This window comes from Podarcis liolepis (assembly GCF_965112155.1).
Source record: "Podarcis liolepis genome assembly, chromosome: 12".
Lineage (NCBI taxonomy): Eukaryota > Metazoa > Chordata > Lepidosauria > Squamata > Lacertidae > Podarcis > Podarcis liolepis.
This window is the reverse complement of record NC_139563.1, coordinates 59441299-59457053: the sequence shown is the minus strand read 5'-3', so window position 1 is coordinate 59457053 and position 15755 is coordinate 59441299. Positions and strand designations below refer to the sequence as shown.

At 40.7% G+C, this 15755-nt stretch overlaps 1 protein-coding gene and 1 long non-coding RNA gene across 4 annotated transcripts in view; both read right to left on the bottom strand.

The window, feature by feature from the left end:
• LOC310690225 overlaps nucleotides 1-15755 on the bottom strand; it is a 121304-nt gene that overhangs the window by 88552 nt on the left and 16997 nt on the right. The gene's annotated exons all lie outside the window — the stretch shown is intronic.
• The window catches only part of CUL1 (cullin 1), a 45885-nt gene that overhangs the window by 19461 nt on the left and 10669 nt on the right, over nucleotides 1-15755 (bottom strand). For 2 of the 3 annotated variants that reach the window (XM_083468782.1, XM_083468783.1), the window contains exons 2-6: nucleotides 11011-11304; nucleotides 6313-6487; nucleotides 4361-4528; nucleotides 3345-3395; nucleotides 1829-1919 (exon numbers count right to left, since the gene is read on the bottom strand). In XM_083468782.1, coding sequence (XP_083324908.1) covers nucleotides 1829-1919; nucleotides 3345-3395; nucleotides 4361-4528; nucleotides 6313-6487; nucleotides 11011-11150 — 625 coding nt within the window. In that variant the 5' untranslated portion in view covers nucleotides 11151-11304. Of the gene's footprint in view, nucleotides 1-1828; nucleotides 1920-3344; nucleotides 3396-4360; nucleotides 4529-6312; nucleotides 6488-11010; nucleotides 11305-13843; nucleotides 13925-15755 lie in introns of all 3 variants that reach the window. The other variant, XM_083468784.1, reaches the window with a different exon arrangement.

Below are 15755 nucleotides of genomic sequence, written 5' to 3'. Positions count from 1 at the left end.
TAGCCCCCAACACTGGGACTTCAAAGCAAACCACAAGGCTTTCAAATGCCCCCTTGTGCTTCTGTTTAAACCCCCACAAGGGTTTGAAGAAGAAATGCAGAGGGAGTGTCTGAAAACTCAGAGTAAGGTGAGCTCCTACCAACCCTCAACCCCCATACTTCTCCTTCAAACTGCAGAAGCCTGTAGTGCTACATTTGATCCACAGACTGAAGTTCCCTATCTGTGACTTGGAGCAAAATCCCAACCAAGATTAAAAAGATTTACTCATAGATAGGAGCGCCTAGGACAGCAGCCTTAAAGGAAACATTTAGACAAAGTAGTTTTCATTTGTGGCAGCTGCATCACAACATGTTTTCCCCCAAAAGAACATTGTTTATTAGGCAAAAGTGGCTTCCTGAAAAGGCTTTTCACTGCCACATACCTTTATAGTGCTCAAGTCTCTTGCTTCTACATCTGAAGCGAGCTCTGTCTTCCACATCATGGTTGAAGGTGTCCACAAGGCTTAGCACAGAAGTGCATAACTTTTGCTCCAATTCCTTCTTTCAGCACAATCCTAGCCACATCTACTCAGATGTACTACTGAATTCAGTGCTTAGTGGGGTTAGGATTGCAGACTTTCTCTTCCTTCAGTCTTCAATTCTCTATTGCTCTATTCCTACCTCTCTCCCCTGCTGTTTATACTCTTCGATCGATCATTGTGTGATTTACAGTGGTGCCTTGGTTTACGAACTTAATCTGTTCCGGAAGTCCGTTCTTAAACCATGGCATGCGTTCCCATAGCAGCGGGGGACTCAATTTACAAATGGAACACACTCAACAGGAGGCAAAACATGTTCTGCTTCCAAGGCAAAGTTCACAAACCAAAACACCTTCTTCTGGGTTTGCTGCGTTCTTAATCCAAGTTGTTCTTAAACTAAGGTGTTCTTAAACCAAGGTACCACTGTACTGTGTTTAGCAAGCAGCCATTACACACATAAAAATACGAAGAATACAGCTAACAATAGTGGTTTACATTTCTACTCCCTGACTTTTACACAAAAAATCATTTCCCATCCTAAGTTTTATTACACGAATCTGTAAAGTCTTGGCAAGAAATCTGGATGTTCTAAAGGATATATACCTCTCTATATCAGACAACAAAAAACAGGTCTTTGTAAGAGATGTTCTTCCCTTCTGCCATCTTAACAATGGGTGGATGTAATTGTTTCTAAGGGCATTATAAAAAGGGCCGATTATTGATAGTTATAAGAATTTTCTATATTGACATCAGATATTGATTTTAGCGTAGTGCCTAAATCTTAATCTTAAATTTTTCTTTTGAATTGCTAATATCTGTCCTTGTGAGCTGTGAATTGTGTTATATTAATAGTGGCTTGTACAAGTCCACTGTTTTGTTTTATTTGATTTGTTTTGTTGTGTTGTGCTTTATGATGGGCGTAAAGCCAAATAAACATTTTCGTTCTTTCGTATTATAAAAAGGGCATTCAATATAAGCAACATATAAAGCTTTCACTCTCCCAGCTATTTACACACGGAGAGTAGGCAGGTATATTGAACTTCATGACGAAGCAGGCATTAGACCCAGATTGTGTCATACAGTTTGTTGTTGCAACGAAGTCTTAAACAGGAGGCTATGCAACTTAACTGATTGGCTGAAGCAGCTGAAGCAGCTGATATTCTGCTAACTCTACAACACACCTCTAACACCAGCCATGGGGTGGGAAAAGGACCGCAAATAAGGGAGATTTCAAATTCGTCCACAGGGTTGCAAAAAGTTGGGAGTTGTACAGGTCTGGCATGGAGAAGTTAGCAATAAAAAATATTTTACCATAAGACTGCACAACTCCACTGATCAGTCTTGTATTGATTGTTTCACCATTTCTTTCCTTTTCAATCAGCTTCAGCACAGCATTTGTTACCTTAAAAAAGGAAATAAAGTGAAGACAAACTAGTTATTTAAACCAATTACACAAAGCACCAATGCGTACATTTGAAAGCTTAGGGTCACCCAAAAAATCCTTATAGTTCAAAATCAAAGGTGAATATTAATTATTTTCATCTTAATTGTTTTCCTCTGGAGCATGTTTAGCTCTCTTGAATCATGTGTAACTATCCAGTCTTCAGAAGCATTCTGCCTCATGGCACATGACTCAAGTGGCTGCTGGGAAAGGACATCACCAAACACTGGCCTCCCATCAGCCATGCTTGCGGGGCTTACTGGGAGATGGGGAAGGTCCAGTGTGGTGCAAGCACAGCAGTGGGGTAAATCTGGGGCTCCCCCCTCTACACCAACCTCTACTCCCCTGAGAACAGTGGTGCAGCTTAGGGGAGACCAGTTCCATGGCAATGCCCCCTTCCCAGGTTGACCCCTTTCAGCCCTTTCATTCTTACAGCTTCCTATAGGGATATAAGGACTGAAAAGTAAAATGATTAAAAATGCATTTCCAAAGTATCAGGAGCTATCAAGATGCCTCTGGTTTTAAAACATATTTGTTTTGTTTTTAAAACATTATAGTTAGAACTATGAACTTATATAACATTACAGTGGTACCTCCAGTTAAGTACTTAATTCGTTCCAGAGGTCCGTACTTAACATGAAACTGTTCTTAACCTGAAGCACCACTTTAGCTAATGGGGCTCCTCCTCCTGCTGCTGCCGCAGCACGATTTCTGTTCTCATCCTGAAGCAAAGTTCTTAACCTGAAGCACTATTTCTGCGTTAGCGGAGTCTGTAACCTGAAGCGTATGTAACCCGAGGTACCACTGTACTGTATGCTATTAATAACACAGAATACTTATGTACAATCAAATGTGATTAACTATTTTTTAAGGCAGCTATTAACTATATGCATAATGATAAACTACTTTTCAGCAGACCATTTTTTTAAAATTTATTAAAGATTTAAATGAAAGCTGTGCAGCGCTCCCTCTTGCTGTTCTGGCTTCTGGGATAGCCTGCGAAACCTCCACAGGGGAGCGGGATGAAGGCTCCCCGCTGCCCTGCGGAGGCTTCGCGCCGCTAAGGCAGAAGCTAGAACAGCGAGACGGAGTGCTGCACAGCCCTCCCTCTCACTGTTCTGGCTTCTGGGATGGCCTCGCAGCCTGCATTCGCTCCATAAGACGCACATGTATTTCCCCTTACTTTTTAGGAGGGTAAAAGTGCGTCTTACAGAGTGAAAAATACAGTATGTCTTTTCTGGGCAGGATACTGACTTATTTGACAGGTTATAACTTAAAGAATATGGATATATATTTATAAAATCAGTCCTATAAATAATTCATTAGTCCTATAAATAATTAAGGCAAACCTTATAAGAAAATACAGGAATCACTGCAAATACATACCTGCTTATTTAATGGCCTGAACAAACAGTCCCTCCAGGTGACAAGGGCAAGCTAGGATTTAACAGAAGAAAATAGATGTTTGTGGTCTACAGCACAAACACATTGTGCTTTTCAGAACTTTCTTCTTTCAACAAACATTTTCTAATGAACATTGTCTTTGAAGGGATTCCCAAGCCCTGTAAAACTGCATGGAGGCTGCCTGCTAAGTGGACTTACTGAGCATCATCTCTGCCTTAGGGCAAGACTGGACAGACTGCAGGCTTGCTGGAATGTGGGGTTTCTTTGTTTTTAATTAGAACCCAATGTTCTATCACCTACAATCAGGTGCAAAATAGTGAACTGCAGGAGAAGGAAAAGGGAATGAGCATAAGTTTGTAGTACAATCCTATGTATGCTTACTAAAATGTCCAGGAAATTGTTTTCAGTGAATTACACTTTCACAGAAAAAACCAATTGTGGTCTTTCCCTTAAGCTTTCTGTTTCTCCAGCCGAATTTCGGAGGCACTTCATGCACAAAACTTATGCCACAATGCATTTATTATTCTTTGAGAGAGTACAAGACTCTTTTACTGTCACATATCAGTGAATGGCCAAGATTCAGAAACTCTGCAAATTACCCAGATATTCAACAGCAGGTCCCGATGATGTTCAAATGCAGCCATTGAGAGATCCAGAAGACAAGGAACATATGTGCCCGTCTCACGCCAGTAGTGCATGTTCTATTTTATAGCAGAAGTGTGACCCTCCAGGAGTTGCTGAACTCCAGCCCTATCAGTCCAAGCCAGAATGGCCAATGATCAGGGATGAGTCCAAAAACTCGTGGATTGCCACAGGCTAATGGATCATGTTTCATAGCGGTAGAGCATTCATAATAAAAAAAACTTGCTATGAACATTATGTGATGCCGCAGTAGAAACAAAGCTACACAAAGCTCTTGTGTCTACCCATTTAAAAACAAACAAGACACCCCACAAATACTTTTCCATTGAAAGTTACCACCTTCTAGGAATACTTACTGAATAGATTTCATATATTCCCTTGCGGCCTTCATCGCACTCACGACGAACCCAGTGTCGATTGAGGTAGGCACAAATCCCATTCAGCACTTTGCTTGAAAACCTATAATCCTCCCACTGTTGAGTGTAGAATTTCAACACACTTTCATCCATCAAGTCTTCACCATCCTGAAAGAGAAATTGGGGGTGGGGGGGTAATGCCAGACACAAGCAGGATGTCTGTGATATGCCCGAGGTCAGAGTACAGCGGGAGCCTTAGCAATCCTTGATTGCTTCTCACAGTGATTTGGATCCCAAGGAGACACGTTTTCTAAGGCATGAGACCATGTCCATCTTTGCTTCCTGCAAAGTCATAGGCTTATAGAATTTCTTCAGTTTTCATCATTTTGGAAAACTGGTTACAGCTCTCCATCATCTCAGATAGCCAGAGATCTTTTTGCAACTGTTGCCATATTATTTATGTATTTAAGCCCCACTCCCTGTGTTAAGCATTTCTTTTAACCCCAGAGAGCTTACTCCAAATTGACACTGGGAATGCAACCACTGGGCAGAAAGGTAGCACCAATTTTATGAGAGACAACAGACATCTTAATACTTCTGTACCTGAGCAGGACAACCATAGTTCAATTTAAATCATCTTTAGGAAAGTGCCTCTTTATTTCTATTCCAACTGGAATGACAAAAGCTTGCTGGGAACAGGTCTGTGAAGAACAGACAAGCATTTGAAAAAATGTTTGGTGGGATCAACCTGCACCTATTTAATCCTATTGCTGAATACTATGTTTCAGAGCAGTCTATGAACTAATGAGAGGCGCTAAGCACTGTAATTCAGAATCTGAGATTCCAGAAACTGGCAGGCCCAGAGCAGGTGTTATGCCAATCCATGATTGTTATGGGCCCAAGCAGTAGCAGAACAAGGCACCTGCTCTTAAAACCAATTGAGAGTTTCTCATTACATCCAAATTGGGGGAACTCTGAATAAGCTAAGAAGGAAGCAAAAGCCTTCTTCTGGTATGCCCCACAGAGGACCTTACGGTCTGCTAACAACACCACCTTGAAGATCCCGGGCCCCAGGGAAATTAGACTGGCCTCGACTAGAGCCAGGGCCTTTTCAGCCGTGGCCCCAGCCTGGTGGAACACTCTCCCACAAGAGACCAGGGCCCTGTGGGATTTGACATCTTTCTGCAGGGCCTGCAAGACGGAGCTAGGATGCAGTTTGACTTACTTTCCTTTGTATAAAACAAGCCCAAAGGAGGCCCCCAACCCGTTCACAGGTCCTTTTATGATCAGTGGAAACAGTTGGTCCTAGCACGTATTAACCACTCTCAATTCCAACCTGATAATTGCCACCTGCCCAGATTTTAACTTGTCTGAATTACTTTTAAGATGTATTTTAATTAATTGATGTCTGTTTTTATGCATATTGTGTTGTTTTTATGGTGTTAGCTGTTCTGAGCGCAGCCTCGGCTGGGGAGGGCAGGATACAAATAAAATATTATTATTATTTTATTATTATTATTATTATTATTATTATTATTATTATTATTATTATTATTGCAGCTTATCTTCCTCGTGGTCACATCTAAGAGTGAAGTGTACAAGGTCTACACTTCCAGCTGCCAGTGTTTGTAGTGCTAAAGTATGGCTCAATATTACATCCAAAAGGGCCACAGTATGATGCAGAAACCCAAGGAAACTGGTGTACCAGAACTGGTTAGTTCCAGGTTTCAGCGCTTTGCGCATGTGCAGAAGCGCCGAATTGCAACCCACACATGCGCACACACGGCGCTGCGGGTTAAGAACGTGCTTCCCGCATGGATCATGTTTGCAACCCGAGTGTCCACTGTACATGTATTTTAAAAGTGACAGCAAAATGCTCCACAGAAGTTTAAAGGCAACTTGTGCACTACCTTAAATCCTTAGCTTTTGAGCTGATACAATTACTGTCTTACCTTCAGAAGATTTGTCAAGTAATTCTTCAGAAATTCTTTAAGCCGCTTGTACAGTTCCAAGCCAACAAACTGAGCTCCTCCAGGTGTTTGGCCTTTTTTAGACTTAGAAGTCGGCACACCAGCCCCTCGTGCTTGATTAGACTGATGGACACTAGTACAGTAGTTATAAACATGACTGGTAGAATAGTTAAGGAATATGCAGTGTAGACTACATGCTATAATCAATTAACAAACGAGTGTGAAATTAATACTTTTAAATATTCAAAATGGTTCAACTACGTTATCTTTTAAATCTTGAAAATAGTCATATATAAAGGTAAGTCAGCACTATCCCTATATTACAGAAGAGCTGAAGTAGGTTCAGGGCAGAGGTGGATGTTCCGATTCATACAACGGCATACTTTTAGAAGGTTTCAGTATGGCAGACTTAGATTGGTTGGTTGGGGCATGTTTTCTAACAGCAAGAGAGCTATGGAAATAGGATGTATGGAAAACCTGCCTTACCTTCTTTTTTGGAGAAGGAAATAAAATGAACATCCGTTGAGGATAATTACTTTTGCTTTTAACTACAGCAATGATAAGTTACCTTCCAGTTCCGAATCACAAAGACAGTTCTCTACATACTATGGATTTGAACACAGTCTCAGCTTTGTTGACCAACTTTAATTTATCTTAGAAGAAACAATAAATTTACATGTACTGAGAAGAGTCAGTGAATACATTTACCTAAATAGAAGCCAACAGAACTAACAGAAAACCCAAGGAAAGTAAAACATGGGACAGCAAAACAACATTGCTGAAGGTGGGGGAAAGAACTAGCTGTAACAGCCAATGCCATTTTTACTCTCAATTAAGAGAACATTATATGTCCTCTTTGGATATAGGGTCCTAGTCATACAATACATTTACAACATATTTAAAGCACATGGCTTTCCCCAAAGAATTTTGGAAACTGCAGTTTACATCTGCCAGAACTACAGTTCCCAGCACCCTTAAAAAACCACAGTTCCCAGGATTCTACTGAGGCAGGTTACATTGTGTGTGTGTGTGTGTGTGTGTGTGTGAAGAAAGTAAAATACAAAACCCTCTATCAAGGTTGTATCTTTACTCTTAATCCACACAAAGGTAGGTAAAGCCCTCCCAGCTCCCCCCGGGCGCTTCCCCCCTCTTCCCACAGCCTCCCACCGTGGGAGATCCTCTATACCCTGCCTCTCACGTAGGGCTTTTCATCATCCATCCTTCATGGAACATATAGAGTTAATGAAAAAGAAAAATAATTATAAAGAAATCAGAAGGACTTCCGATTCTCCATCTGTCAGTTTTGAGTTTAAAGAGGATTCAAAATTTTCAAAACGCGCACTCCAAAATAACATCTAGCTGTGTTTCAAGATAATATCCAGCTGTTTCTCACTCTGCTAGTCAGTGTTCTCCTAATTTCAGCCCCAGACATCTCAAGATCATTCATTCCTTTTTCCACCCAAAAAGTCCAGGGAGGCTCTTCTTGTTATTATTAAATATCAAAGATAATCCTTTTCTGATCCAATAGGAGGAATTTCCTTCCACGGGTTCCAACAAATCTAAACAACATAATAGTCCGTAATTATTTACTTCTTGAGTCATCATTAAATTGAACCCAATTCCATGTATTCCAGCCCCATTTCCTGTTGGCCATTCTTCTCCATCTTAGATAATAAAAGTCACACACACACCCATTTTTTTCATTCACAAAGAGTTTGGAGGCTTTCCCTTCTTCACTTCAGCTTGTCCACAAGGCCCTCTCTCTCTCTCTCAGCTCTGTCTCTGCAATCTCGTTGTTCCTTAGTGTCTCTGATTCCATTCATCTCTTCCAGCATCCCAACAGCATTCTGTGTCTGCTTCAGTCCTGCAGAGAGCTCTATGGGTATTCACTCAGTTTCAACGCCTGCTGTTACCCACCTTGCCTTTGTCTTCTCAAGTTCAGGCAGGCCTAGGTCAAGATCTTTTCCCACAGGTCCTGTGAATTCTTTAACCCGCTGTTTCTCTGCTGGAAGTGCATTTACCATTCTGCACATCTCTCGAGTTCTATCAGCTGTTCATCTAACATATGAAACCAACAATCGATGAAGCATTCATCAGTATCTTTGCCATACTGGGTGCCGTTCATCTGCCCCTTGGCAGTCTCTGCTTCTAGAAATTTGGGCCTGTCTCTTCAAGCCAGCATTCCATTCCCCACTGATTAGCTGCAGCTTCACTTTTGCAATCATTACCACCCCAACCAGAGAATCACAGGTAATATAAAGATTTTATACCAATTTCTCATCTGTTATCATCTTTTGTAGTCACCAGTAACTAAAATAAGCCTTTGAGTCTGTTCCTTAGCCTGCTGATTAGTACTTTTTCACCCTCCAGCAGTCTGTTTGCTTTCTGCGTGCCAATCAAGTGGCAGATAGAAAATCCAAGTTGTGCTTAATTCCAGTCTTGAAAAAATCAAAAGAATGTGGTTTTGCTGACCTGGTGCCCTGAATTATGCCATGTGTGGGCCCAATGAAAGTTCCTCACTCAAGATGTTCTTCCATCCCTGAAAACTTCTTGTCTCTGGTGTGATGAAGTTGATCCCTGACCTCCCTTATTTCAAAATGGAGTTTGGTAACCAAGATTTATACCATGATTACTTTTAAATCACTGCATAACTATTTGTGGGAGCACCAGCAGTCGTCATAGTCCACCATCATTCCTCCACGTAAGTCCAGAGCCAATGCATGTTCAAGAGACGTGACCTAATTCAGGGGAAGGTGTCGCTGGGACTCAAAAATAGACTTTGTTTCTTCCAAACCCTACCCACACCACTATGGCAAAGGGCTTAAATATAAATGGAAACAGATGATCAGAGAAAGTTTCAATATACTTTCCCCCAAATATTTAATTCGCTCTTATGGAAAGACGCTGTAATTCTGACAACAGACTATAGTCATTTGGCATGGAGGACAGGTGAAAAAGTCTAAAAGACCCTTTGATCACACTGAACTAATTCTGTAGTTCAAAATCATCGCTATACAACAATCCCACTCTACTCAACAATCATTCCTACTGTAACCAACATTAAGCTAATTTTTGCCATGCCTGCCATGTGAACAAAACCACGGATTGAAGGATTAATATGTAAATAACCTGATAAGTGGTTTTCAGTTAGCCAGCTACCCAGTAAGGAAAATACAAAAAGATTAAGCATGTAGGAAATCACCTAGAAGCTGCATAAAAAGTAGCAAGCAAATCAGCCAATCCATTATAACTTTACATGCACCATTCACACAAAAGCTGCTCAAGGCATTTTCTATCTAAATGCTAAGATGCTTAAGACAGAAACTGGAAAATGATGGCTGGTAAGTTGCTCCAAGACTGTCAGCTTCTCCCTATCTTCTAGTGTAACCATGTAAATAGAATGTCCAAAATTTACTTCCAAGTAATCTATCAGAATACTGCTCTTATAAAACTTTCTATATTAAATATCCAAATCAATTACTTGTGCAACTGATGTTTACAGTCTTCTGCCATCTGTTCTGCCTCAGCTAATGTCACAAGGACTGATTTAAAAACAAAACAATCCTAGTATCACAAGGATAGATTCAAAACAACAGAACATGTAATCTATCTGCAGTGTAGCAACGAAGTAGACTGCAGCTAAGTCAGAAAGTCCAAGGAGTCCTATAAATGTTGATTTGTGCCCAAAAGCAGCACATATTGGAACTCCAACTCTGGTTCAAGATGCCGATTATCCTAAATTTAACACTGTCCAATTACAAACTAGATAGAACATTAGTAATATGTACCTGATAATCCTCTAAGGACAAAGTCCTATGCACATTATTTACTCAGTGGAACTTGCATCTGAGTAAATATGCATAAAATCAGGCTGTCAAATACAAATTAAGTTTCAACAGATTTTGCCTGCTTATAATAAAAATCATCAATATCTGCACAAAGAAGTTCGGATTTCAAATATGAATATCCTTTAAGTATTTGACAACTTCTTTTTATCTTTAATCAGCTTTGTTACTATTTGGAATTCTAGTAATAATATTGCAACACAAATAGGGAATTTCAATTCAATATTAAATTTTATTTTAAGGTGTTTTTTTTTATATTTAGATTGTAAAACTCCGTGAAGCATGGAGCTTTTGCTCTCTGGTAAACACCATTCCTTCTTACATAAAAGTGAAAATGGAGGCAGCTGGTGTAAAATATTTGGATTGCTTACTCACAAAGTTGTCATCAGAGCATTGTCATCTCTCAATGTCATCTCGCAACAACCATTCCTACCTACATGAACTCGGCAGCAACATGGCATAGCAAGGACAGAATAATTTAGGAGGGCATTTATCCCAAAGAGGATAACCCTGCTACTTTTGTCATTTAACAACTTTTTTTTACAGAATATCAAAAGTGAGCCGAAGACTCTGGTTTTGCCAAACAGCCTCCGAGTCTCTCATTTAAGTTCCTAGGGCAAAAAGTGAACCTAAACACAAACCAGAGGTTCAAGTGAAGTCAAACATCCTTTCTCTCTCTCCACCCAAATACTGAGATCCTGGGCATTCAAGGCCTGATTGGAAAAAACTAATTAAATTGTATCATCCTAAGTGAACAACTAAAGTTGCCCATGTAGAATAATTCTACATCAACAGTAAGATTAGTAGTTGATTGTTCAGAAATGTGTTAGGATACGTGTAGAGTTCCATATATCTGGACTTTGCCATACTTTGCCTTGTATAAACTTGCTGAATTCCAGCTCTAAGGTCATCCCATATCTGGTCAAGACCAATTTGTTTAAGTCCATGTGGGTTCTGACTCCGATTTGATGACATTTTGTATCTCCTGTGAAGTCTTTCAGTGCAGGAATGAGAAACCTGGTTATTCCTCCATCAGAGGCAGAAACAAACCAACATTCCAAGTTCTGCCACAGTCGCTCAGAAGAGATGCTCTTTGCAGATGCAGGCTGATACTGACTCACAAGAAACCCTGCAGAGGAAGAGAAAAGATGTTTATTCAATTGTCCACTTAATTTAACCAGTAACTAATATAAAGCTGTAACATATTTGCTATAATACCAAATGGAAAGATGTCCTGGAACATTTGCAAGTATGTTCGACAGTGGAATTTGCTGCCAAGGAGTGTGGTGGAGTCTCCTACTTTGGAGGTCTTTAAGCAGAGGCTTGACAACCATATGTCAGGAGTGCTCTGATGGCGGTTCCTGCTTGGCAGGGGGTTGGACTCGATGGCCCTTGTGGTCTCTTCCAACTCTATGATTCTATGATTCTATGATTCTATGTCTGGCTATTTTAAAATCGTGCCTCCCCAGTGGTGGTCAGATATTCTTTCCTCAATGTACTAATCACCATATTATCAGTTGAACACAAACCAGTGAAATCAGAATAGCTGGATTTAAACCGCATTAGCTCATCTGATTTGAAACAGTTTGTGAATTACAGCCTACAATTTGTACAACGATACACAATTCCAAGGGATTTTAGTAGCAAGTCAGATGGACCACACCACGGGCTTACTCTCAATTCACTCAATAATCAAACTGAAAGTAAACATGAATTTGGATAGTAGGGTAAGTGATAAGATTATTGTCTACACAAATATCCCAAGGTATAATCTATCTGTTCATGACTACTTTATAAAGACAAAACAAAAAGGAGAGAGACTCTCAAACTGGCATTACACACACCAATATTTATTCATGCAACTTAAGAGTACTCAAATGGGCAGCATTAAATAACAGTTACTGAGCAGCATGAAGCAAACCAACATTCTGTTTACTAAATATCTTTGCTTGGCTACCTAGGAATATTTTTTATTAGCTGCAAGCAGCTAAGCAATTGACCATTTTAAAAGCCTAGTTTTATCTATTTCTTTAAAAAAAAGAAAAGCTGAAAACAACTCCTGAATGAGAATCATTTAATACTTGGTTATCCTGACCCTCCTCTATTCAGTAGTTTATCACAACTCCAATAAAAAGCAGTTAAAATACCAACTTGCCACCTGCTCATTTATGATGGATCCAATTGTAGGGATAGAAGAGGGGCAGGGAGGAGGGCTGGCAGCTATGCTACCTTTAGCCTTCTGCACTGACTCTATTCTAGCATCCCCCCAACCTTCTTCAGGGGCTGCCAAACCCCAAGTGCCCTATTCCACAAGGAGAACGCCGGTTAAGAAACTCTGGATTCAACCCATTATGTAGATTCAGATGGTAATGCAGTAGCACCAAATTATGGAGGCGGCTGGACCCTTGGATGACAGGGCCTCCATACACCCTGCCCTGGCTTGTGTCCCAGAGATGTCACTGTGCTGCTGCTAACACAGCAAAGACAACATGGGAGGCAGCAGTTATGAGTTCACAGTCTCTGTGTGAGTGCTCCTGCACCATTTACCGGGAAGTGCTTTCCTTAACAGAAATAGCAGCATTAGAACTGAAAAGAATCACATGATGTGGGCATGAATGGACAGAATGAGACAATGCCCCTCACTGGCAGCTCCACCTATCACAGAAGTTGTGACTTTGCAAACTGAAAGAAAAAGGTTCTTCCCAGTGAGTGGTTAGTGTCTGCAGGACTAGGATCTGTGAGACCAGGGTTCAAATCCCCACTCAGCCATGAAGTTCACTGGATGCTACTGTCCTATTCATGCCTAAACTTGAGCCCCACTGTGCTCTGTGCACAACCTGGTTTGCTATGGCTGGTTGCAACCCTCCAAATAACACAAATTGCAAAAAGAACTGATTAAATTATCTATGCAAAGTTGTTCGCAAATTTATAAAAACAGGTTTTGGCAAACTACCCACTCTAATTAAGTAAAAGAGGATTGGTTTTTAGTTTTCCTAGAATGAAACTGCAGTCACATTTCTCCTAGACTACTTTTTCACTTGATTTTTTATTTTAAAAGAACTTGTTTTTTGTGCACAGCATTTATTCCATCTTCAGCTAAATCCCCCATCTTGTCTTCAATTGTGTTGTAATAGTGTAAAAATAAACGCGCCGAGACATACCGTATTTTTCGCCCTATAGGACGCACTTTTCCCCTCCAAAAATGAAGGGGAAATGTGTGTGCGTGCTATGGGGCGAATGCAGGCTTTCGCTGAAGCCTGGAGAACGACCCCTCTCGCTCTCCAGGCTTCAGGAAGCTATCTGCAAGCCTTGAGAGCCCGGCGGGAGTTCCCACCGGGCTCGCAAGCCTTTCGGGCAGATGTCCGCAAGGCTTGCGGATAGCAGCCTGTTCTGGGTGCTGGGGTCGGGGGAAGCTCGGCGGCTGGGGGGGGGAATAATTTTTTTTATTTATTTCTCCCCCAAAAAACGAGGTGCACCCTATGGGCCAGTGCGCCTTATAGGGCGAAAAATATGGTACTGTCGTGGCGACTGAAAGCTAGGTTTCATATGCCATCCACAGACATTAGAATAATTGGCTAAATCCTATGAGACTAAAAAGCCAGTGGCTATCTTTTATAGATACTTGTTATCAGTGCTATTTTTATGGAAAAAGAGGTGCAGGAACTCACCATGAACAGCTCCCTCTTTCTCTTAGAATGGCACTTGCACCCACCATAGAGGTGCCAGAACTGAGTTCCGGCGAGTTCTCCCTGAAAAAAAGCCCTGCTTGGTATCAACAATTCAATTTGATATGCAGACTCGGAGAAACAAATGAAATAAAGAATTGGAGGCTTCTATATGGGTGAACGTTATAGTTTCAGTAGCAAAGTTGTCAATTGATTTTAAATTGTATCTTATACAACAGAAAAGATTTAGAATTTATTGGACTTCATAACATTTGTACAGAAAGGAACTAAGACAACATGCTGTTAGAGATGAAATAAGGATAATGTTTCTTTGAAACATATGCAACATCTAATCCAGGCTTCCTGAAACTCAGCCCTCCAGATGTTTTGAGACTTCAATTCCCATCATCCCTGACCACTGGTCCTCCTACCTAGGGATCATGGGAGTTGCAGGCAAAAAACATCTGGAGGGCCAAGTTTGAGGAAGCCTGATCTAATCCTTATGAAGTTTGCGGAGAAAGCACTATATTGTATAAATATAGTATACTATCACAGGATAATAATATTCTAAAGTATTTACCTACTATATGGAATTTGACAACTTGTCAATGTAAATGGATTCTCTGCACCCTTACTATGGCTAAAAGACTGATATTGATCCAAATCTATGGCCCTCATTAATCAATGGAGAGAAGATATATGACAACTCTTGAAACATTCAAAGGAAGGGGAGAATACACTTCTGCTCGAATCCTATTTGCGAGTTTCCCTGCAAGCATCTATCTGGCTGGCTACTGTGAGACCAAGCAGCTGACCCATTCCTGCAGGCTCTTCTTATGGACTTAGTGCCTTTCCCACTCTACAGCGAAACACAACACCACCTGGCTAATGTAACTGGATTGGAGTATCATTATCCTGGACGCTAATTCCAGTCGAATTTTCTGACTACCACCACTTATGTAGCCATGCACAAGATGGTAGCATCAGCAGATATAAAGGGATCCTATGGTTTGCATTAATACTAACTTTAAAAATTAAAAAAGCAACAACAGCCCAATGAGGACGGAGAACACTTAGTAGCCACAGAATGCTGCCTGTTGGGAGGGGAAGAAGAGCTGGGTGGAATAGAATGGCTGTGTCAGATTGATAACCCATAACCAACAGCATTGGTGCACCTATAATCAACAGCTTAAACTATTCCTTCCAGTAGCACCTTAAAGACCAACTAAGTTAGTTCTTGGTATGAGCTTTCGTGTGCATGCACACTTCTTCAGATACACGTGTGTCTCGCACAAAAGCTCATACCAAGAACTAACTTAGTTGGTCTTTAAGGTGCTACTGGAAGGATTTTTTTTTTTTTTTGACTATGGCAGACCAACACGGCTACCTATCTGTAGCTTAAACTATGCTCATGATCAATGGTTTTCATTAGGGCTGCACAATATCTGTTTTTCAAAATTGCTATATATTCCCAGCTAAACACAGTGATGTACTGATATATCACGATGTCCGAAATAAGGATAGAGCTATGCAGAGGCTAACAGTAGGGCTGGGAGATGTCTGGTTTTCAACTTCGTGATAGAAGCCAGCTAACAACGTGATATACTGATATATCATGTCTGAAATAAGGATGGAGCCAGGTAGAGGCATTGGCTGGCTTCAAATTTTTCCCCACATCATGAATTTTGCATTCTCTCTCTCTCTTTCACACACTGATTCAGAATATATTTCCAGGTCAAAAATTATGAAACCAATATCACAATATACCAGTGTGATTCTTCAACATTAACAATGATTCTTCAACATTAACTTTGCTGGACTGGCCATGTTGTTCAGAATCTTATGTCCCCACTGTGGAAGGATGTGTGAAGATCCAGTGTGACTGTCTGGAGGCAGTTGGAGGATGGATGGCGGC